The 24,737-nt window shown below is 49.5% G+C and overlaps 1 protein-coding gene across 1 annotated transcript; it reads right to left on the reverse strand.

Moving 5' to 3' along the window:
• Positions 1 to 201: 201 nt before the first annotated feature.
• LOC135533694 (tumor suppressor candidate 3-like) lies at positions 202 to 23,924 on the reverse strand (the record flags this gene model as incomplete). The annotated part of the gene is made up of 6 exons (XM_064960966.1): positions 23,835 to 23,924; positions 15,207 to 15,376; positions 11,212 to 11,329; positions 6,078 to 6,218; positions 3,073 to 3,213; positions 202 to 291 (listed from the first exon to the last, which is right to left on the reverse strand). Coding segments are annotated over exons 2-6 (657 nt in total), but the record flags the coding sequence as incomplete, so codon positions are not given.
• Positions 23,925 to 24,737: the final 813 nt, after the last annotated feature.

The raw sequence follows: 24,737 nt of genomic DNA on the forward strand, positions 1-24,737 counted from the left end.
AACCTGTTTCCACCCCTTCATCTATACTGATTGAAGTGGATTTAACAAGTGACATCAATAAGGGATCATAGCTTTCACCTGGATTCACCTGGTCAGTCCATGTCATGGAAACAGCAGGTGTTTCTAATGTTTTGTCCACTCAGTGTTTACAGCCCCAGAAAAACATCAATCAGGAGTGGATGTAGAGGTGGACAGACTCACCACTTGGCCGTTCTGGGGGTTCTTGTGTGCGTAAGGTGGGCCGCGGATGTGGTTCCACATCTGACCTGATGTCATGGCAAACACCACACACTGAGGGAGGGAGGGAGAGAGGAAGAGAGAGAGAGAGAGGGAAAGAGGGAGAGAGAGGGATGGGGAGAGAGGGAGAGGGAGGTAGGGAGAGAGAGATGGAGAGGGAGAGCGGGAAAGATGAGGGATGGGGAGAGAGGGAGAAGGGAGGGGGAGACGGAGAGACAGAGGAGACAGACAGAGAGAGACAGACAGAGAGACAGACAGAGAGAGAGAAAAAGAGGGAGAGAGAGGGATGGGGAGAGAGGGAGAGGGAGGGAGGGAGAGAGAGAGGGAGAGGGAGAGCGGGAAAGAGGGATGGGGAGAGGGAGAGAGGGAGGGAGAGAGAGAGAGAGGGAGAGGGAGAGCGGGAAAGAGGGAGAGAGAGAGGGATGGGGAGAGGGAGAGGGAGGGAGGGAGAGAGAGAGAGGGAGAGCGGGAAAGAGGGAGAGAGAGAGGGATGGGGAGAGAGGGAGAGAGGGAGGGAGAGAGACGGACAGACAGAGGAGACAGACAGAGAGAGACAGACAGAGAGACAGACAGAGAGAGAGAAAAAGAGGGAGAGAGAGGGATGGGGAGAGAGGGAGAGGGAGGGAGGGAGAGAGAGAGGGAGAGGGAGAGCGGGAAAGAGGGAGAGAGAGAGGGATGGGGAGAGGGAGAGAGGGAGGGAGAGAGACGGACAGACAGAGGAGACAGACAGAGAGAGACAGACAGAGAGACAGACAGAGACAGACAGAGAGAGAGAAAAAAAAGTTTAAAAGTTACAGAACCAACAGGTAGAAATGGCGCTCCACTCATCAACACTCCTGCTGCTATTTCTTAACAGTCACACAGAGAGACAGAGTTAGAGACAGAGAGACAGAGTTAGAGACAGAGAGACAGAGTTAGAGACAGAGAGACAGAGTTAGAGACAGAGAGACAGAGTTAGAGACAGAGAGAGGCTGCACACCCACATCGATCCATCTCGCCACTCCAACAGAGCAGAGGAGAGGTAAAACCCACATTGAACCTGACCTCCGTGACTTGCCCGCTGCTCCCTTTACGATCAATACTCTCTGTGGCTTCCTCAGCCTTCTCCCTGTCTCTTATCATATGGGATAACAGCCCTCTCTGTCTACACATAGGACACTCGTCCACTCTGCCTCGTACTGCCTCACTATCAGTAAGACCATTGCTGCTGATGAAGATGGACCAGCATGCTGGATCGCGCTCATTGGTTGTAGTTCATAAAAATACTGAAGAAATGCAGAATTGACATTATACTGTTTCACATACAGATGTAGGATCTTAACTTGAGCCTGTTTGAATTATTTAGTGGACTATAATTAATGGACATTTTTGTAGGGGGTTGAAACATTTTTCACGAGGGAAATCAAGTCTGAGATTTGAAAGTGAAAATTACAAACTTCAGAAGCCTTTTTAAACCTCAAATACACTACAAGTTTTACACTTCCTGCAACAGGGTGATCTGATGAAGATCCTTAGACCTGTATGGACCTTATAGACTACCTTAAAGACTGTCTTATAGACTACCTTATAGACTGTCTTATAGACTGCCTTATAGACTACCTTAAAGACTGCTTTATAGACTGTCTTATAGACTACCTTATAGACTGTCTTATAGACTACCTTAAAGACTGTCTTATAGACTACCTTAAAGACTGTCTTATAGACTGCCTTATAGACTACCTTAAAGACTGCTTTATAGACTGTCTTATAGACTACCTTATAGACTGTCTTATAGACTACCTTAAAGACTGTCTTATAGACTGCCTTATAGACTACCTTAAAGACTACCTTAAAGACTGCCTTATAGACTACCTTATAGACTGTCTTATAGACTACCTTAAAGACTACCTTAAAGACTGCCTTATAGACTACCTTATAGACTGTCTTATAGACTACCTTAAAGACTGTCTTATAGACTACCTTATAGACTGTCTTATAGACTACCTTATAGACTGCTTTATAGACGGTCTTATAGACTACCTTATAGACTGCCTTATAGACTGCCTTATAGACTGCCTTATAGACTGCCTTATAGACTACCTTAAAGACTACCTTAAAGACTGTCTTATAGACTACCTTATAGACTACCTTAAAGACTGTCTTATAGACTACCTTATAGACTGCCTTATAGACTGCCTTATAGACTGCCTTATAGACTACCTTAAAGACTGCTTTATAGACTGACGTATAGACTACCTTATAGACTGTCTTATAGACAACCTTAAATACTGTCTTATAGACTACCTTAAAGACTGCTTTATAGACTGCCTTATAGACTACCTTAAAGACTGTCTTATAGACTGCTTTATAGACTACCTTAAAGAATGCTTTATAGACTGTACACAAAGTGTTTTTCTGCCGAAGTTGAGTTGAGTACAAAGGCTTTTCTAACCATATATATATATATATATATATATATATGTATATATGTAACTATGGTATTGCACCTCCGCCTAGGTGGGCAGAACGTGTGGGGTGTGGGCAGCTTCATCAATAGCTTGTTAACGTAAGTGTTCTAAGAAACCATTATGTGGAACACTTAGGAAAGACAATATCACGCTGTGAGAACCGTTCATAGGAACATTCTGCTTACCTACTTCAGGGATGTTGTGCTTTCACCAGTCCATTGTGTGTCTGCATATGTCTGCATATGCATACATGTTTGTATGTGTGTGTGATTGAGCTGAGGTGGGGTGTGGGTGTGCTCCCTGGCGTGTGGGTGTGCTCCCTGGGGTGTGGGTGTGCTCCCTGGGGTGTGGGTGTGCTCCCTGGGGTGTGGGTGTACTCCTCTCTCACCAGCGCGGCCATGGCCCAGCCAGTCTTGTTGTAGATGAACTCCAGGTTGTTCCTGCGGAGGTAGAGCAGCCCTCCTACCAGGGACACCAGCAGGGCCAAGGCTATGGTGCCAGAGTAGTTAGGGGGACGGAACACACGGATCTGGTGGAGGAGAGGAGGGGAGGGAGGAGGAGGAGGAGAGGAGGAAGTGGGGGAGGGAAGGAGAGGAGGAGGAGTAGGAGGGGGAGAGGAGAGGAGGAGGAGGGGAGGAGGTGGGGGGAGGAGGTGGGGGAGGAGAGGAGGAGGAGGAGGAGGGGGGAGAGGAGGGGAGGAGAGGAGGAGGAAGGGGGAGAGGAGGAGGTGGGGGGAGGGAAGGAGAGGAGGAGGGAGGAGGGGGGGAGAGGGGGAGGGGAGGGAGAGGAGGGGGAGAGGAGACGAGGGGGAGAGGAGAGGGAGAGGGGGTAGGGAGGGGAGAGGTGGAGAGGGAGGGGGCGGGAGGAGAGGAGGAGAGGGAAGGAGAGGAGGAGGAGGGAGGAGGGAGGAGAGAGGAGGATGAGGAGGAGAGAGGAGGAGGGGGAGAGCGGGGGGAGGGGGGTGAGGTAGAGGGGGAGACCCAGTGAAAGGAGGTGAGGTAGAGGGAGAGAGACCCAGTGAAATGAGGTGAGGTAGAGGGAGGGAGACGGTAAGTTTTCGTCTGATCAAAGAAAACTATTTTAGAATGATATAGCTCAGTACAATGTAATTACACCTAGTTGAATAACACAAGGATTCCTGTCAGTGAGATGTGATTTGGGCACAGTGTGGCATTAGGTTGAAGGCTACAATAGAGGCATATCAAGTATAATAATATGATATTACTGGGGAAGAGCATACCCTCAGTAATGAAAAGATACACGTCACATTCCCATTCAAACAAAGAGATCTACATGTGGAGCTTTAGTAGGCCAGGGTTGTATTCATTAGGACATACTGTTGAAAAACTTTTGGGAAACAGAAAACGATAATGAGCCTTTCATATTGGACAAGACTGTTTCAGTCTGTTTTTTATCTTCAGTTTGAACACAACCCAGATCTGAGTCGTCTTGTTGGTCGATCGCCGGCCTTGCCTTCTAATGCTATTGGATTAGCTCAAATGAAGGGAACCACATATCCCATAATTCAGTCTGCTTGTGGAACCGAGAGGGAGAGTGTGTGCACACGTTAGAGCATTGGGCCAGTAACCGAAAGTTTGCTGGTTCGAATACACGAGCCGACAAGGTGAAAAATCTGTTGATGTGCCCTTGAGCAAGGCACTTCACCCCAATATGCTCCAGGGGCGTTGCACCGCCCTGTAAAACAACACATTTCACTGTACCTATCCAGTGTATGTGACAATGAAACATTATAAAGTGTACCAGTCGCATTCTGTCCACTGTCAACCGCCATTTTTCAAATCCGCAGGACGACGGAGAATCCAGAGGATTAACGGGCGCCTGGGGGAGACGTCGCCCCGTAATGGAGGACGGTGGCTTTAAAAAAAGCCTTCATGGATCTAATAAAGGGTAACAGTTTCTAACCTCATTGGAATTCTCAGAGAGCAGTGGGCCATACAGAAAGCATTGGATACCACAGCCATTAGCTGGTCATTGTGTTTTCAGAGCTGTATAAAAGGTTGAATTCTCAGAGAGCAGTGGGCCATACAGAAAGCATTGGATACCACAGCCATTAGCTGGTCATTGTGTTTTCGGGGCTGTATAAAAGGTTGAATTCTCAGAGAGCAGTGAGACATACAGAAAGCATTGGATACCACAGCCATTAGCTGGTCATTGTGTTTTCGGGGCTGTATAAAAGGTTGAATTCTCAGAGAGCAGTGGGCCATACAGAAAGCATTGGATACCACAGCCGTTAGCTGGTCATTGTGTTTTCAGAGCTGTATAAAAGGTTGAATTCTCAGAGAGCAGTGGGCCATACAGAAAGCATTGGATACCACAGCCATTAGCTGGTCATTGTGTTTTCAGAGCTGTATAAAAGGTTGAATTCTCAGAGAGCAGTGGGCCATACAGAAAGCATTGGATACCACAGCCATTAGCTGGTCATTGTGTTTTTGGGGATGTATAAAAGGTTGAATTCTCAGAGAGTAGTGGGCCATACAGAAAGCATTGGATACCACAGCCATTAACTGGTCATTGTGTTTTCGGGGCTGTATAAAAGGTTGAATTCTCAGAGAGCAGTGGGCCATACAGAAAGCATTGGATACCACAGCCATTAGCTGGTCATTGTGTTTTCAGTGCTGTATAAAAGGTTGAATTCTCAGAGAGCAGTGGGCCATACAGAAAGCATTGGATACCACAGCCATTAGCTGGTCATTATGTTTTCAGGGCTGTATAAAAGGTTGAATTCTCAGAGAGCAGTGGGCCATACAGAAAGCATTGGGTACCACAGCCATTAGCTGGTCATTGTGTTTTCGGGGCTGTATAAAAGGTTGAATTCTCAGAGAGCAGTGAGCCATACAGAAAGCATTGGATACCACAGCCGTTAGCTGGTCATTGTGTTTTCAGGGATGTATAAAAGGTTGAATTCTCAGAGAGCAGTGGGCCATACAGAAAGCATTGGATACCACAGCCGTTAGCTGGTCATTGTGTTTTCAGGGCTGTATAAAAGGTTGAATTCTCAGAGAGCAGTGGGCGCGCTGTGTTAAGAAGCAGTGCGGCTTGGTTGGGTTGTGTTTCGGAGGATGCATGACTTTCAACCTTCGTCTTTCCCGACAAGATAGTAACTACTAACAGTTGGATACCACGAAATCAATAAAAATGTGATAGGCAGGTCTGGGTTTAAAGAGTATTTGTTTGTCTTTCAAATATGTTGAACGTTCGATTGAGCCTGCTAAATTGGTGGCATTTGCACCTTTGGGACAATTCCATTAGCTCCATTGCTCCAGGCAAGCCTGATCAGGCGCAGCTGACAGAAAACAGATACTATTTGAACCCGGGTCTTATGTCACCTGTACAATCATCACAGGTGTATTATGTTAAAGGGGGAATTCTCACCTGTACGTCGGTGCGGTCTGCAATCCACTTGGCCAGCTGCTCCGAGGCAAAGCCGATCCGCTGGAGGTCAAAGGTGTCTGCCCTCTTAGGCTTCCCCTTAGCTGGGAAGTGCATGAAGGTAGGGGCTGAGTTCATATTCAGCTGGAGGGAGGGAGAGTGAGAGAGAAAGAGAGAGAGAGAGAAAGAGAGAGAGAGAAAAAGAGAGAGAGACAGAGGGAGATGGAGGGAGAGAGAAAAAGAGGAAAGGATTGGTGATAGATACAGTAGGTAGGAGAGAGAGAGGGAGGGGGGACAGATATAGTAGGTAGGAGGAGAGAGAGAGGGGGGACAGATATAGTAGGTAGGAGGAAAGAGAGAGAGGGAGGGGGGACAGATACAGTGGGTAGGAGGAGAGAGAGAGGGAGGAGGGACAGATATAGTAGGTAGGAGGAGAGAGAGAGGGGGGACAGATATAGTAGGTAGGAGGAAAGAGAGAGAGGGAGGGGGGACAGATACAGTGGGTAGGAGGAGGGAGGGATAGATACAATAGGGAGGAAGAAAGAGAGGGAGGGAGGGAGGGATAGATACAGTAGTGAGGAGGAGAGAGAGAGGGAGGGAGGGATAGATACAGTAGGTAGGAGGAGAGAGAGAGGGAGGGAGGGATAGATACAGTAGGTAGGAGGAGAGAGAGAGGGAGGGAGGGATAGATACAGTAGGTAGGAGGAGAGAGAGAGGGAGGGAGAGATAGATACAGTAGGTAGGAAGAGAGAGAGAGGGAGGGAGGGAGGGATATAATAGGGAGGAAGAGAGAGAGGGAGGGAGGGAGGGAGGGATATAATAGGGAGGAAGAGAGAGAGGGAGGGAGGGATAGATACAGTAGGTAGGAGGAGAGAGAGAGGGAGGGAGAGATAGATACAGTAGGTAGGAGGAGAGAGGGAGGGAGGAAGAGATAGATACAGTAGGGAGGAGGCGAGAGAGAGGGAGGGAGGGATAGATACAGTAGGTAGGAGGAGGGAGGGAGGGAGGGATAGATACAGTAGGTAGGAGGAGAGAGAGAGGGAGGGAGGGATAGATACAGTAGGTAGGAGGAGAGAGAGAGGGAGGGAGAGATAGATACAGTAGGTAGGAGGAGAGAGAGAGGGAGGGAGAGATAGATACAGTAGGTAGGAGGAGAGAGAGAGGGAGGGAGGGATAGATACAGTAGGTAGGAGGAGAGAGAGAGGGAGGGAGGGATAGATACAGTAGGTAGGAGGAGAGAGAGAGGGAGGGAGAGATAGATACAGGGAGGTGGGAGGAGAGAGAGAGGGGAGGGGAGATAGATACAGTAGGTAGGAGGAGAGAGGAGGGGGAGGGATATAATAGGGAGGAAGAGAGAGAGGGAGGGAGGAAGGGATATAATAGGGAGGAAGAGAGAGAGAGGGAGGGAGGGAGGGATAGATACAGTAGTGAGGAGGAGAGAGAGAGGGAGGGAGGGATAGATACAGTAGGTAGGAGGAGAGAGAGAGGGAGGGATAGATACAGTAGGTAGGAGGAGAGAGAGAGGGAGGAGAGATAGATACAGTAGGTAGGAGGAGAGAGGGAGGGAGGAAGAGATAGATACAGTAGGGAGGAGGCGAGAGAGAGGGAGGGAGGGATAGATACAGTAGGTAGGAGGGAGGAGGGAGGGAGGGATAGATACAGTAGGAAGGAGGCGAGAGGGAGGGATAGATACAGTAGGGAGGAGGAGAGAGGGAGGGGGGAGGGATAGATACAGTAGGTAGGGAGGAGAGAGAGAGGGAGGGAGGGATAGATACAGTAGGTAGGAGGAGAGAGAGAGGGAGGGAGGGATAGATACAGTAGGTAGGAGGAGAGAGAGAGAGGGAGGGAGGGATAGATACAGTAGGTAGGAGGAGAGAGAGAGGGAGGGAGAGATAGATACAGTAGGTAGGAGGAGAGAGAGGGGGGAGGGATAGATACAGTAGGGAGGAGGGAGAGAGAGGGAGGGAGGGATAGATACAGTAGGGAGGAGGAGAGAGAGAGGGAGGGAGGGATAGATACAGTAGGTAGGAGGAGGGGAGGAGGAGGGATAGATACAGTAGGAAGGAGGCGAGAGGGAGGGATAGATACAGTAGGGAGGAGGAGAGAGAGAGGGAGGGAGGGATAGATACAGTAGGAGGAGGAGAGAGGGAGGGAGGGATAGATACAGTAGGTAGGAGGGAGAGAGAGAGGGAGGGAGGGATAGATACAGTAGGTAGGAGGAGAGAGAGAGGGAGGGAGGGATAGATACAGTAGGTAGGAGGAGAGAGGAGGGGGGAGAGATAGATACAGTAGGTAGGAGGAGAGAGAGAGGGGGGAGGGATAGATACAGTAGGGAGGAGAGAGGGAGGGAGGGATAGATACAGTAGGGAGGAGGCGAGAGAGAGGGAGGGAGGGATAGATACAGTAGGTAGGAGGAGGGAGGGAGGGAGGGATAGATACAGTAGGAAGGAGGCGAGAGGGAGGGATAGATACAGTAGGGAGGAGGAGAGAGAGAGGGAGGGAGGGATAGATACAGTAGGGAGGAGGCGAGAGAGAGGGAGGGAGGGATAGATACAGTAGGTAGGAGGAGGGAGGGAGGAGGGATAGATACAGTAGGAAGGAGGCGAGAGGGAGGGATAGATACAGTAGGGGGAGGAGAGAGAGAGGGAGGGAGGGATAGATACAGTAGGTAGGAGGAGAGAGAGAGGGGGGGAGGGATAGATACAGTAGGTAGGAGGAGAGAGAGAGGGAGGGAGAGATAGATACAGTAGGTAGGAGGAGAGAGGGAGGGAGGAAGAGATAGATACAGTAGGGAGGAGGCGAGAGAGAGGGATAGATACAGTAGGTAGGAGGAGAGAGGGAGGGAGGGATAGATACAGTAGGAAGGAGGCGAGAGGGAGGGATAGATACAGTAGGGAGGGAGGAGAGAGAGGGAGGGAGGGATAGATACAGTAGGTAGGAGGAGAGAGAGAGGTAGGGAGGGATAGATACAGTAGGGAGGAGTAGAGAGAGAAGGAAGGATAGATACAGTAGGTAGGAGGAGAGAGAGAGGAAGGGAGGGATAGATACAGTAGGTAGGAGGAGAGAGGGAGGGACATAGGTGGAAAAGGCAGAGAGAGAATCAAGAGAAGTGGTGAGAACCCCAATTACATGACGTGTGCATATATACCACTGCCCCTACAAAAACATCCCCTATACACAGTTCACTTTCCCCAGTGGTGTTATGATCAAGCAGGGGCCCACCACATGATGTGACTGGCCATGAGGCCACCTACCCAGGGAGGGAGGAGCACGGTGCAGAGAACTCACTGGTGGCACTAACATACCTCTAATTACTACACTCTCCCTCTGCACAGGCTGGCCATCAGGCCTAATGAATGGATAGGCATGCACACTGCGTACTTATTATGTTAGGTGTCTTTCTCCTCCCTCTCTTTCAACAGTAATCTCTCTCTCTCCCGCTCAACGATATTCCCTCTCTCTCAAACGTATTCTCTCAATTGTTTTCTCTCTATCTTCCCCTCAATCTGTATCTGTCTTGCCCGGTTCTGTCTCTAAAATGAACTGCTCTTTTCCTCTTAGATATATCTCTATCTACTTGTGTCGATGCCTCTCCACTGTGTGCTTCTCAGTCTCTCTCTCTTTCCACTCGGTTTGCTTTTCAAACCCCTCTTCCTGCAATTCAAATCAACTAAAAAGTCAGTCTATTCCCACCTCCTCCCCAGTCCAAACTCACAGAGAACAAAGTGAGGATCGTTACAGAGGTTATTTCTCTTAATTGCATGAAAGGAGCCCACCGCATCCTCCCTGGAGCGTAGAGGTGATTCGCCCATTAGGAGTACTATATTAGCACTCTCTCCATTATAACAAAAGAAAAGCTAGACAAAGTGATCTGCATTTAATTACATGTCCTTTTAATCTTAGAGGCCCGTAATCGCATAATTGCTCGAGTGGAGAGTGTGAGGCGTACCTCAGGGGTGAGTATTTAACCCAGATTAATTGCTCATTGGCTATGGTAATGGGCGGTTGGAAGCTTCACATCTGTTTATTGTCATGCAAACGACTGTTAGTGATAAGAAACCAAAGTTCTATTATGGGTTTCTCTGGTGCTGAGTTGCTATGGCGATGTGGAATATGTTATTTATGTGTTGGGGCGGTCGTTTTCCCACTGTATCGAGGTCTGCACTGAGTGACACAGCAGGCGGTGATGTACTGTAAGAAACTCCGGAGCCCGGTGACATGCACACACATACGCCCACACAGGCTTCGCCCACGGCCCACCTATGGATGCACCCTGGGAAAATAATGACAACCCCAGGGAAAGAGGTTGGTTGCGCAGAACCGACTCGTATCAATCTCCCACACGGGTGTTTATCTAGCTGCCAGCCTGCAGTGACAGTGGCTGCTACGGACAATATACCATGGTTCCTCGGCACGACACAACGCGGAGTGCCTGGACACAGCCCTTAGCCGTGGTATCACAAACCCCAGAGGTGCCTTTTCGCTATTATAAACTGGTTACAAATGTAATTAGTACAGTAATACCCGTGACATATGGTCTGATATACCACCACTTTCAGCCAATCAGAATTGAGGGCTCAACAAACTCAGTTTATAATATGGATTATACCTTCAGAGTACTGTATGCAGGGTGTGTATGGACTGAGTCAGGAGTACAGTATGTGGGTTGGATAAGAGAGCTCATCTAAATAAATCAAGACTATACATCCATTGCAAGGTACATGAGCGTTTGTGTATGCGAGTACTTCACTAAATGTCATCCGACACTATGGTATATATATATAATGGACAATCAGAGGCACGTCCAAAACAATGTTCAGCTGATGTGAAACCACAGACTCTCTCCTCAAGTGGCCTGACCTTACAACGGCCGCCGGACGGCGAGCCCCAGCGGGTAAATAAAACCATGCAGAGAGCCTGTCAGCCACCTGTGATTCATTTACCTTATTTCAATGATTCATCTCTCCTTTAAAACGTGACCTGCGTGCTAATTAGCATGCTGTGTCTCCGCGCCAAGGCTGACAGGCAACTATGAACATGGAAATGAGGGCTTTGGGGATGGAGGGAGCGAGCGAGCGGGGGAACGGAGAGGGGGACGGTTGGAGGGAGGGGTGCTGGGGTAGATCCAGACGGTTACCTGCTGAAAGACGTCCGCCCCCTCATCATAGTCCACCACGGTGAAGAAGAGTTTGTTAGAGAAAGCTGAAGAGTAGCGCCAGGAGTTAGCCAGCACCTGGTACTCCTCGTTAGCTTGTCTGTTAAAAAGACAAGGGGGGAGGGAGAGAGAGAGAGAGAGAGAGAGGAAGAGAGGGACAGAGGAAGAGAGAGAGAGGCAGAGACAGAGAGAGAGGCAGAGACAGAGAGAGAGAGGCAGAGACAGAGAGAGACAGAGTGACAGAGAGAGACAGACGGAGAGAGAGAGAGAGAGAGAGAGAGGAAGAGAGAGAGGGAGAGAGAGAAGAGGGGAAGAGAGAGAGAGGAAGAGAGAGAGAGAGGGAGAGAGAGGGAACGGGGGAGAAAGTAGAGTTGAAAAGAGGAGAGGAAGACAGGGGCAGAGACAAAGGCAAAAGGGAAATTGAACAAGAGAGGGAGCAAACGAGAGGGAGAGAAAGAGGGAAGAAGAAACAGATGAGTAAATGCTGGTGATGATCATGGCCACGTTGGATTGAGTTGGAAGAGACGGACGAGAGAGAGAGAGAGATACTCATGCCACATGTTCCTCCCCAGAGAGAGAAGGATAACGACGCCGTGAGAAGAATGTCGCTACAGCTCTAATTACTGCTGCTCTATCCTGTCCTGGACAGACGAGGAAAACATCCCGACGAACCACCGTCTCCAACCATCTCTTTCCTTTTAACTCTGGAGCTGCTACTTCTAATGCCCGTCGCAGTTCCCCACACTGGCATGACAGAGGAAACGATAACTACAAATAAATAAAACGGGCCAATTAGAGGGGAAATTACGGCAGACATTTTGCAAATTGAGCCGTAGCCACTCAACCTGTCACGGGTAAATACAGAGAGCGGTGGGCCCACCAGGTCTGTCACGGGTAAATACAGAGAGCGGTGGGCCCACCAGGTCTGTCACGGGTAAATACAGAGAGCGGTGGGCCCACCAGGTCTGTCACGGGTAAATACAGAGAGCGGTGGGCCCACCAGGTCTGTCACGGGTAAATACAGAGAGCGGTGGGCCCACCAGGTCTGTCACGGGTAAATACAGAGCGGCGGTGGGCCCACCAGGTCTGTCACGGGTAAATACAGAGAGCGGTGGGCCCACCAGGTCTGTCACGGGTAAATACAGAGAGCGGTGGGCCCACCAGGTCTGTCACGGGTAAATACAGAGAGCGGTGGGCCCACCAGGTCTGTCACGGGTAAATACAGAGAGCGGTGGGCTCACCAGGTCTGTCACGGGTAAATACAGAGAGCGGTGGGCTCACCAGGTCTGTCACGGGTAAATACAGAGAGCGGTGGGCCCACCAGGTCTGTCACGGGTAAATACAGAGCGGTGGGCCCACCAGGTCTGTCACGGGTAAATACAGAGAGCGGTGGGCCCACCAGGTCTGTCACGGGTAAATACAGAGAGCGGTGGGCCCACCAGGTCTGTCACGGGTAAATACAGAGAGCGGTGGGCCCACCAGGTCTGTCACGGGTAAATACAGAGAGCGGTGGGCCCACCAGGTCTGTCACGGGTAAATACTGAGAGCGGTGGGCCCACCAGGTCTGTCACGGGTAAATACAGAGAGCGGTGGGCCCACCAGGTCTGTCACGGGTAAATACAGAGAGCGGTGGGCCCACCAGGTCTGTCACGGGTAAATACAGAGAGCGGTGGGCCCACCAGGTCTGTCACGGGTAAATACAGAGAGCGGTGGGCCCACCAGGTCTGTCACAGTGGTGGATGAAGAGATGGAAGTGAATGTACAGCAAACTTCTTTATATAATGTGACGTAATAGAGTTGAAAGTAGGGTTTCAACATCCCTGAAACGTTCAATAAATTCCCTGGTTCTCCAGATATCCTTTTGGATGATTCTGGATTTCCTGCTTATTCCCTCCAGTTTCTGGGAATTCTCCAAGAGGGACACTGGAAAAACCAGGGAATGTATTGAAAGTTCCAGGAATTATGCAACCCTAGTTAAAAGTACACTTAAAACTAGTGGAAAGAGAGTATGGGCCTGTGGAAGTCTTGAAGCTTCCCATTTAGAGCTCAAATAACCTCATAAAAGCATGTTTACTCCAGATGGCTTCGTAAAGTCGCAGCGCCAACGTCTGGCGACAACTTTAATGTCCTCTGCCACACGTTACAGTACATGAATTAACAAACGGGACAACAGAAAATCATGAATAAAACAAGTAGCAAAACACTCGTTTCTGTTGGGAATTAAACACAAGTGCCATAAATTGCATGTCGACTTGCATCAATGTTGCATTGACTTCATGTACTATTCATGCTCCTCCATAAGTGATATGGTGTGTAGTGTTGCACGCTCTGCGCTGCACTACGTATAGTGTGTCTCTTCAGAGAGCGTTGTGTCTGGTGGCTCTTTTGGTGATTAAAGTCTGTAAACAATTAGTAGCTTTCAGCACAGTGCACTTTAAATCGTACCGTCATTGGAGGGAGGGAGAGGAACTGAGACGGAGAGAAGGAAACAAACAAAGAGAGGTACAGAAAAGAGAGCGAGAAGAAAGAAAGAGTGATGGCAGTGCGAGGACCCCGGCGATTAGCAGTCCCTCCCGGTGCCCGTCTGTACTTTGAACGCTGACGAGGGGGGGGGGGGGGGGGGGTCACAACCCAAAATGTGTCTTGGGCGCATTTTCGTTTATGCAAATGGTCCGTTCCAATTGCGAGGCAGAGAGAGCTGGCGCGTGACATTAACTCATGCGCTTCGGAGTGACATCCTCAAATTGAAAGGAAACCTTGTTTCCTGGTCAAGATGAATCATTTTAATATGAATGGAGATATAAATGCATACGTCGAGGTTGGCCCTGCCGTCGTTGAGAGCAGGAAGAGAGGGCGAGAGAAAAACAAAAAACAAGAGGAACAGAGAGAGAGAGAGATAAATAATTAAGTGATTTGAGTCGACAGCAGATGATTAAAAAAGCATTATGGGTCACGGGGAACAGAGAGGATGATGGGAGTGGGAAAGGTCAGTGTGGATTAAATTAACTTCCTCTATTTCCGTAATACACATGATTATTCCCTGGTCGGCGTCATCTTTATTCAATGAAGCGAACGGCTGGGTTCTCCATGTGAAAGGTTCTCCGTGTGAAGGCTCCTTCAGGAGAGAAACACCCTGGTGAGACACTGGGCCCCAAAACGGTGATCTAGACTGAACACACTGGCTGTTATGTAGAGTAGATCACTGTCTGGAGGTCATCACTACAGGTCAACAGGTCATGTTGACTGTCGTCTATGTCATAGCCAAACATAGATCTAGACTGAACAGACTGGCAGGTTGATGGACTATCACTAGAGGTCAAAAGGGCATGATGACTTCAGCCTATGTCATCGTCTTTAAACTTCCCCCTATACCCAAACGTAGATCTAGACTGAATAGACTGACTGTTCTGTAGAGTTGTTGATGTGTCATCACTAGAGATCAAACAAAAGGTCATCATACTTTTCTTTATTCTGTTTAGTCTCTTTCATCAACTGTATGATTGATTTGTATTATCTTGTATTGACTGATTGGGCCGAGGTGGGAAACTCCAGGCCTGAAGGGCTGCTGTGTGTGCATCATTTTGTTCCAAGATAATCAAATAAATCTATGTTCTATAGACACACAGGCCAGATAGGTGCAGTGAAATGTGTTGTTTTACAGGGTCAGACATAGTAGTACAGCGCCCCTGGATCAAACTATCTTCCACATGTCTTTCACCTTGTCGGCTCGGGTATTCTAACCAGCCATCTTCGGGTTACTGGAACAACCCTCTGAACCTCTGGGTTATCTGCTGCATCCCTGATTCAAATAAACAGCTCATCCTGATCTTCAAATCAAATCACTATTTATTTCAAGTGTATTTCACATGGTCTCAACACACTGGGCTGGAGCAAAAACCTGCAAAAACTGTACCCAGTGCTGTGTAGCAAAGCGCCTCCTGTCTGTGGTCGTGTGGCGGCGCGGAGGGGTTCCATACCTGCAGACGGAGCACTGCCTCTGAGGCTGCAGCGCAGTGAACATCACGATGACCGAGTAGTTCCGGGGCGGGGCCTTGACGAACCTCCGGAACTTATCGCCGTTCATCCGGATCACAGAACGCCTGGAGCTCCACTCCATCATCTGATCCACCTTCTCCACCAACATGTTCTGGATAAACAGGGATGGAGAGAGGAGGACGAGAGGGGAGGAAGACGGAAAGGGAAAAGGAGGGAGGAAGACGGAAAGGGAAAAGGAGGGAGGAAGACGGAAAGGGAAAAGGAGGGAGGAAGACGGAAAGGGAAAAGGAGGGAGGAAGACGGAAAGGGAAAAGGAGGGAGGAAGGATGAACGTGAAGGGAAAAGGAGGGAGGAAGGATGAACGTGAAGGGAAAAGGAGGGAGGAAGGATGAACGTGAAGGGAAAAGGAGGGAGGAAGGATGAACGTGAAGGGAAAAGGAGGGAGGGAGGAAGGGTGAACAGGAAGGGAAAAGGAGGGAGGGAGGAAGGGTGAACGGGAAGGGAAAAGGAGGGAGGAAGGAAGGGTGAGAGAGAAGGGAAAAGGAGGGAGGGAGGAAGGGTGAACAGGAAGGGAAAAGGAGGGAGGGAGGAAGGGTGAACAGGAAGGGAAAAGGAGGGAGGAAGGAAGGGTGAACAGGAAGGGGAAGGGAGGGAGGGAGGAAGGGTGAACAGGAAGGGAAAAGGAGGGAGGAAGGAAGGGTGAGAGAGAAGGGAAAAGGAGGGAGGAAGGAAGGGTGAACAGGAAGGGAAAAGGAGGGAGGAAGGAATGGTGAACAGGAAGGGAAAAGGGGGGAGGGAGGAAGGGTGAACAGGAAGGGAAAGGAGGGAGGGAGGGAGGGAGGGTGAACAGGAAGGGAAAAGGAGGGAGGAAGGATGAACAGGAAGGGAAAAGGAGGGAGGAAGGAAGGGTGAGAGAGAAGGGAAAAGGAGGGAGGGAGGAAGGGTGAACAGGAAGGGAAAAGGAGGGAGGGAGGAAGGGTGAACAGGAAGGGAAAAGGAGGGAGGAAGGAAGGGTGAACAGGAAGGGGAAGGGAGGGAGGGAGGAAGGGTGAACAGGAAGGGAAAAGGAGGGAGGAAGGAAGGGTGAGAGAGAAGGGAAAAGGAGGGAGGAAGGAAGGGTGAACAGGAAGGGAAAAGGAGGGAGGAAGGAATGGTGAACAGGAAGGGAAAAGGGGGGAGGGAGGAAGGGTGAACAGGAAGGGAAAGGAGGGAGGGAGGGAGGGAGGGTGAACAGGAAGGGAAAAGGAGGGAGGAAGGATGAACAGGAAGGGAAAAGGAGGGAGGAAGGAAGGAAGGGTGAGAGAGAAGGGAAAAGGAGGGAGGGAGGAAGGGTGAACAGGAAGGGAAAAGGAGGGAGGGAGGAAGGGTGAACGGGAAGGGAAAAGGAGGGAGGAAGGAAGGGTGAGAGAGAAGGGAAAAGGAGGGAGGAAGGAAGGGTGAACAGGAAGGGAAAAGGAGGGAGGGAGGGAGGGTGAACAGGAAGGGAAAAGGAGGGAGGGAGGAAGGGTGAACAGGAAGGGAAAAGGAGGGAGGAAGGAAGGGTGAGAGAGAAGGGAAAAGGAGGGAGGGAGGAAGGGTGAGAGAGAAGGGAAAAGGAGGGAGGAAGGAAGGGTGAGAGAGAAGGGAAAAGGAGGGAGGGAGGAAGGGTGAGAGAGAAGGGAAAAGGAGGGAGGGAGGAAGGGTGAGAGAGAAGGGAAAAGGAGGGAGGGAGGAAGGGTGAACAGGAAGGGAAAAGGAGGGAGGAAGGAAGGGTGAGAGAGAAGGGAAAAGGAGGGAGGGAGGAAGGGTGAACAGGAAGGGAAAAGGAGGGAGGAAGGAATGTTGAACAGGAAGGGAAAAGGAGGGAGGGAGGAAGGGTGAACAGGAAGGGAAAAGGAGGGAGGAAGGATGAACAGGAAGGGAAAAGGAGGGAGGGAGGAAGGGTGAACAGGAAGGGAAAAGGAGGGAGGGAGGAAGGGTGAACGGGAAGGGAAAAGGAGGGAGGAAGGAAGGGTGAGAGAGAAGGGAAAAGGAGGGAGGAAGGAAGGGTGAACAGGAAGGGAAAAGGAGGGAGGATGGAAGGGTGAACAGGAAGGGAAAAGGAGGGAGGAAGGAAGGGTGAGAGAGAAGGGAAAAGGAGGGAGGAAGGAAGGGTGAACAGGAAGGGAAAAGGAGGGAGGGAGGAATGAAGGGTGAACGGGAAGGGAAAAGGAGGGAGGAAGGAAGGGTGAGAGAGAAGGGAAAAGGAGGGAGGAAGGAAGGGTGAACAGGAAGGGAAAAGGAGGGAGGGAGGAAGGGTGAACGGGAAGGGAAAAGGAGGGAGGAAGGAAGGGTGAGAGAGAAGGGAAAAGGAGGGAGGAAGGAAGGGTGAACAGGAAGGGAAAACGAGGGAGGAAGGAAGGGTGAACAGGAAGGGAAAAGGAGGGAGGACGGAAGGGTGAACAGGAAGGGAAAAGGAGGGAGGAAGGAAGGGTGAGAGAGAAGGGAAAAGGAGGGAGGAAGGAAGGGTGAACAAGAAGGAAAAAGGAGGGAGGAAGGAAGGGTGAGAGAGAAGGGAAAAGGAGGGAGGAAGGAAGGGTGAGAGAGAAGGGAAAAGGAGGGAGGAAGGAAGGGTGAGAGAGAGAAGGGAAAAGGAGGGAGGAAGGAAGGGGTGAACAGGAAGGGAAAAGGAGGGAGGGAGGGAGGGTGAACAGGAAGGGAAAAGGAGGGAGGGAGGGAGGGTGAACAAGAAGGAAAAAGGAGGGAGGAAGGAAGGGTGAGAGAGAAGGGAAAAGGAGGGAGGGAGGAAGGGTGAACAGGAAGGGAAAAGGAGGGAGGGAGGAAGGGTGAACAGGAAGGGAAAAGGAGGGAGGGAGGATGAACAGGAAGGGAAAAGGAGGGAGGGAGGAAGGGTGAACAGGAAGGGAAAGGAGGGAGGGAGGAAGGGTGAACAGGAAGGGAAAAGGAGGGAGGGAGGAAGGGTGAGAGAGAAGGGAAAAGGAGGGAGGGAGGAAGGATGAACAGGAAGGGAAAAGGAGGGAGGAAGGAAGGGTTAACAGGAAGGGAAAAGGAGGGAGGAAGGAAGGATGAACAGGAAGGGAAAAGGAGGGAGGAAGGAAGGATGAACAGGAAGGGAAAACGAGGGAGGGAGGAAGGGTGAACAGGAAGGATGAACGGGAAGGGAAAGGAAAACAGGAGAAACCATTATGACCAAGTATTAAACTAGGTGTCAAACAGGAAATAATTGGTGTTTTCTAGAATGAATGAGTCACACACACACGAATCTCAAGGGGGCTATCAAACGTTGTGATGTGTGACAGCCATTGTGCTGTACAACTCTCCCCCGGAATCTATTTTGTTGTTGTTGAAAATATACACGTTCAAGGGTATGCCTTCACAAAAGGGCATTGTGGGAGAAGTCGAAAACGTTGATAAACTATTTCGCAGCCTGGCTCTCATTTGAAGTTCTATTCATGTGCACTGAATACGAGCTCTGAACAGGAGCGCAGTCCCTAACAACTTAGGCTCGTGTTGAGAGTCGAGAAACTCATAGGAAAAGTCAAAACAAACATTGAATAACTCGTGGCATCGCTCTCTTTCGAAGTCTCATTCACTCTACTCACAACGGACGCAACTCAAGGACGAACAGTTCCAAATTCACACGGGGAGATTACAGTTGCTACTTTTTACACAGTTCTCTTCAGAGTTGTGTAGTGATAGACTTGCTGCTGTCGCCATGACAACAGCCAGCCAATGTCCTGCCACAGTAACTGGATACGAACTGTATAATGTAGATGGATTGTATTTCAACTGTCCAACGTGACCAGAAGTCTTCCTGACAGGTATCATGGTAGGATACCAGCTCTCACTAACTGGATAGTTACTGTATAATGTAGAGGGATTGTATTTCAACTGTCCAACGTGACCAGAAGTCTTCCTGACAGGTATCATGGTAGGATACCAGCTCTCACTAACTGGATAGTTACTGTATAATGTAGAGGGATTGTATTTCAACTGTCCAACGTGACCAGAAGTCTTCCTGACAGGTATCATGGTAGGATACCAGCTCTCACTAACTGGATAGTTACTGTATAATGTAGAGGGATTGTATTTCAACTGTCCAACGTGACCAGAAGTCTTACTGACAGGTATCATGGAAGGGTATCAGTGAAACATGGCAGTTCTCACTAACTGCTCAGCAGAAGTTTCAACCAGATTGATATTACAAGAAGAAGTGCTCTTCAACCAGACTCTGTAGACAGCCTAATACTTAACCTCCGGGTCTCTTAAGCGTGTGTGTGTGTGTGTGTGTGTGTGTGTGTGTCTGTGAATATCTGTGTGTGTGTGTGAGTGTGTCTGGGTCACGTGTCCATGTCACCGCCTGTCTGTAATGGCACCTTCAATTATAACATCAGTGTTGCAGAAAGAAATGTAGGACTCTCTCTCCTCCTCTCTCTCTCCCCTACCCTTCTTTCGTCTCTCTCCTCCTCTCTCCCCTACCCTTCTTTACTCTCTCTCCTCCTCTCTCTCTCTCCCTTACCCTTCTTTACTCTCTCTCCTCCTCTCTCTCTCTCCCTTACCCTTCTTTACTCTCTCTCCTCCTCTCTCTCTCCCCTACCCTTCTTTCGTCTCTCTCCTCCTCTCTCCCCTACCCTTCTTTACTCTCTCTCCTCCTCTCTCTCTCTCCCCTACCCTTCTTTACTCTGTCTCTCCTCCTCTCTCTCTCCCTACCCTTCTTTACTCTGTCTCTCCCCCTCTCTCTCCCATACCCTTCTTTACTCTCTCTCCTCCTCTCTCTCTCCCATACCCTTCTTTACTCTGTCTCTACTCCTCTCTCTCCTACCATTCTTTACTCTGTCTCTCCTCCTCTCTCTCTCCTACCATTCTTTACTCTGTCTCTCCTCCTCTCTCTCTCCTACTATTCTTTACTCTGTCTCTCCTCCTCTCTCTCCTACTATTCTTTACTCTGTCTCGCCTTCTCCCTCTCCCCTACCATTCTGTCGTCTCTCTCCTCCTCTCTCCCCTACTCTTCTTTACTCTCTCTCTCTCCTCCTTTCTCTCTCCCCTACCCTTCTTTAGTCTCTCTCCTCCTCTCTCCCCTACCCTTCTTTACTCTCTCTCCTCCTCTCTCTCTCCCCTACCCTTCTATCGTCTCTCTCCTCCTCTCTCCCCTACCCTTCTTTACTCTCTCTCTCTCCTCCTCTCTCTCTCCCCTACCCTACTTTACTCTGTCTCTCTTCCTCTCTCTCTCCTACCATTCTTTGCTCTGTCTCTCCTCCTCTCTCTCTCCTACTATTCTTTACTCTGTCTCGCCTTCTCTCTCTCCCCTACCATTCTGTCGTCTCTCTCCCCTTCTCTCCCCTACCCTTCTTTACTCTCTCTCCTCCTTTCTCTCTCCAACTACCCTTCTTTAGTCTCTCTCCTCCTCTCTCCCCTACCCTTCTTTACTCTCTCTCCTCCTCTCTCTCTCTCCCCTACCCTTCTTTAGTCTCTCTCCTCCTCTCTCCCCTACCCTTCTTTACTCTCTCTCCTCCTCTCTCTCTCTCCCCTACCCTACTTTACTCTGTCTCTCTTCCTCTCTCTCTCTCCTCCTCTGTCTCTCCTCCTCTCGCTCCCCTACCCTTCTTTACTCTGTCTCTCCTCCTCTGTCTCTCCTACCATCCTTTACTCTGTCTCTCCTCCTCTCTCTCTCCCCTACCCTTCTTTACTCTGTCTCTACTCCTCTCTCTCTCCTACCATTCTTTACTCTGTCTCTCCTCCTCTCTCTCTCCTACTATTCTTTACTCTGTCTCGCCTTCTCTCTCTCCCCTACCCTTCTTTCGTCTCTCTCCTCCTCTCTCCCCTACCCTTCTTTACTCTCTCTCCTCCTCTCTCTCTCCCCTACCCTTCTTTCGTCTCTCTCCTCCTCTCTCCCCTACCCTTCTTTACTCTCTCTCCTCCTCTCTCTCTCCCCCTACCCTTCTTTACTCTGTCTCTCCTCCTCTCTCTCTCCCCCTACCCTTCTTTACTCTGTCTCTCCTCTTTCTCCTCCCTCTCTTCTTTTAATATGTCTCTCCTCCTCTCTCTCCCCTACCCTTCTTTACTCTGTATCTCCTCCTCTCTCTCTCCTACCATTCTTTACTCTGTCTCTCCTCCTCTCTCTCTCCTACCATTCTTTACTCTCTCCTCCCTCTCTCTCCTACCCTTCTTTTGCCTCTCTCCTCCTCTCTCCCCTACCCTTCTTTACTCTCCTCCTCTCTCTCCCCTACCCTTCTTTACTCTGTATCTCCTCCTCTCTCTCTCCTACCATTCTTTACTCTGTCTCTCCTCCTCTCTCTCTCCTACCATTCTTTACTCTCTCCTCCTCCCTCTCTCTCCTACCCTTCTTTTGCCTCTCTCCTCCTCTCTCCCCTACCCTTCTTTACTCTCCTCCTCTCTCTCCCCTACCCTTCTTTACTCTGTATCTCCTCCAACTCTCTCCTTCCATTCTTTACTCTGTCTCTCCTCCTCTCTCTCTCCTACCATTCTTTACTCTGTCTCTCCTCCTCTCTCTCTCCCCTACCCTTCTTTACTCTGTATCTCCTCCTCTCTCTCTCCTACCATTCTTTACTCTGTCTCTCCTCCTCCCTCTCTCTCCTACCCTTCTTTTGCCTCTCTCCTCCTCTCTCCCCTACCCTTCTTTACTCTCCTCCTCTCTCTCCCCTACCCTTCTTTACTCTGTATCTCCTCCTCTCTCTCTCCTTCCATTCTTTACTCTGTCTCTCCTCCTCTCTCTCTCCCCTACCCTTCTTTACTCTGAATCTCCTCCTCACTCTCTCCTACCATTCTTTACTCTGTCTCTCCTACTCTCTCTCCCCTACCCTTCTTTACTCTGTATCTCCTCCAACTCTCTCCTTCCATTCTTTACTCTGTCTCTCCTCCTCTCTCTCTCCTACCATTCTTTACTCTGTCTCTCCTCCTCTCTCTCTCCCCTACCCTTCTTTACTCTGTCTCTCCTCCTCTCTCTCTCCTTCCATTCTTTACTCTGTCTCTCCTCCTCTCTCTCTCCTACCATTCTTTACTCCGTCTCTCGTCCTCTCTCCCTCCTACCCTTCTTTACTCCGTCTCTCCTCCTCTGTCTCTCCTACCATTCTTTACTCTGTCTCTCCTCCTCTCTCTCTCCCCTACCCTTCTTTACTCTCTCTCCTCCTCTCTCTCTCTCCGACCCTTCTTTACTCTGTATCTCCTCCTCTCTCTCTCTCTCTCCTCCTCCCCTTCTTTACTCTGTCTCTCCTCCTCTCTCTCTCTCTCTCCTCCTCCCCTTCTTTACTCTGTCTCTCCTCCTCTCTCTCTCCTTCCCTTCTTTACCCTCTCCTCATCTCTCCCCTTTACTCTCTCCTCCACTCTCTCTCCTCCTCTCCTTTACTCTGTATCTCCTCCTCTCTCTCCCCCTCTCCTTCTTTAGTGTCTCTCCACCTCTCGCTACTCTCCCCCCTCTCTCTCTCGCTCTACTCCCCCCCTCTCCCTCTCTCTCTCTACTCTACCCTCTCTCTCTCGCTACTCTCCCCTCTCTCTCTCTCTAACAGCAGATAAGGGCTGTCATCACATTTTCTGTATTTATTTCCTGATTTATACGGTTTCTATTAATCCTCATCAAATGGACACGTCAAGAGAGGGAGGATCAGAGAGGGCGAGCTGTGAAGTCGCTGAATAATTTAACGGTTGGATTTTGTAGTTGTTGACAAAAAGGACTGAGACTGACTGTCTTGGTGAGTGTGAGGCTAAATAAAAGATCTTTTGCTGGGAGGGTGAAAGGTTTCTGACTGGTTAGGATGTTTGGTACAGTAGGGGCAAAGACACAACCCTGCATAGAGATACAACATGCCATTATTGTGCATGGATGGATGCATGTCTCAGTGTGTGAGAGAGAACGTTTGGCAGTCTTCCCTTGCGGAGCAGAGCGGCAGGTTCCCTCCACTGCCTCCCCCCATAGGAGGCCCTGTCAGGCCTGCTGCCAATCACACACAGCGCTAATGATGCACCGGCCACACACACACACACACACACACACACACACACACACACACACACACACACACACACACACACACACACACACACACACACACACACACACGAGATGAGCGATGGAAGGAGGGATGGAGATATAAAAGAGTAGTACAAAGGCACTGGAGAGGAAAGATGGAGGGAGCGAGAATAGGAGAGAGAGAGAGAGAGAGAGGAGATGGCAGACGATGAGAACCAGAGGGATCAAATGAAAGACAGAAAGAGAGAGGGAGAAACTAAATAAGAGAGGGGTGGATAGAGTGGGCGAAAGAGAGCAAAAGATAAAATGAGGTGGGAGAAGTAGTGAGAGAGAGAATAAACAAAGAAAGATGGAGGAGGAGGAAACGCTGCACAAACAACAAAGAAGACCAGCCAATCTCAGCATTCTCTATCAAATTGACTCAAGTCTAGTTCTAACCATGCAGCCATTAAATAAAACTCTGTTTTGGCCACAAGGGGCAGTATCTTCCACCAAAACCATCACAACGTGAATCCTCTCTCTCTTCCCCTGTCTGACAGGCACCGACTAAACAACCTTCATTCACCCCCACAGCAATGTCTCTGCAGTGTCTCAGTTCAAACACACTCTCACTCACACACACTCACACACACTCACACACACTCACCTTCACCAGGTGGCTCACTAAAGTGACGTGTCGGAAGACTGTTGACAGCTTGATCCCTGGTGAGCGTCCGCTTCACGGAGACGAAGCACATCGCCATTTCCTCCGTCGGAAGTGTCGCCTCCCTCACACACTCACAGAAGTACGCGCGGGGATACACACACATTGTGTACTCATGGGATAGCTCTATGACTGGGAATCAGTGTGTAGTGTATCCTGGCAGCACTCACTGCCAAGGTACCTTGTAGGTACAGCAAGCATCTGGTATCTCACTGGCTTTAGTCATTTTCAATATTTGAACAGACGTGTAAATATGTCGCTTGAAAAATAACAAATCCCAGAATTAGAAAGGAATGTGTATTTTTCCACAGACTATCACACATCCCATCAGATGAAGATCTCACCGCCCAGAAATCAGCCCTTCTAATCAACATGGTCAACATAAACCTACACCTAATGAACATAGTCAACATCTACACCTAATGAACATGGTCAACATAACCGACCTACATCTACCTGCATACACCTAATGAACATGGTCAACATAACCGATACACCTAATGAACTGCATCGAATGAACATGGTCAACATAACAGATCCTACATCTAATCAACATGGTCAACATCTAATGAACATGGTCAACATAACACCTACACCTTATGAACGTGGTCAACATAACATCTAATGAACATGGTCACCTACATCTAATGAACATGGTCAACATCCCTACATCAGATTAATGAACATGGTAAACATAACCGATCCTGCATCTAATGAACATGGTCAACATAACCGATCCTGCATCTAATGAACATGGTCAACATAACCGACCTACATCTAATGAACATGGTCAACATAACCGACCTACATCTAATGAACATGGTCAACGTAACCGACCTACATCTA

Source organism: Oncorhynchus masou, unplaced genomic scaffold (genome assembly GCF_036934945.1).
Source record: "Oncorhynchus masou masou isolate Uvic2021 unplaced genomic scaffold, UVic_Omas_1.1 unplaced_scaffold_2596, whole genome shotgun sequence".
In the NCBI taxonomy this organism is placed as follows: domain Eukaryota; kingdom Metazoa; phylum Chordata; class Actinopteri; order Salmoniformes; family Salmonidae; genus Oncorhynchus; species Oncorhynchus masou.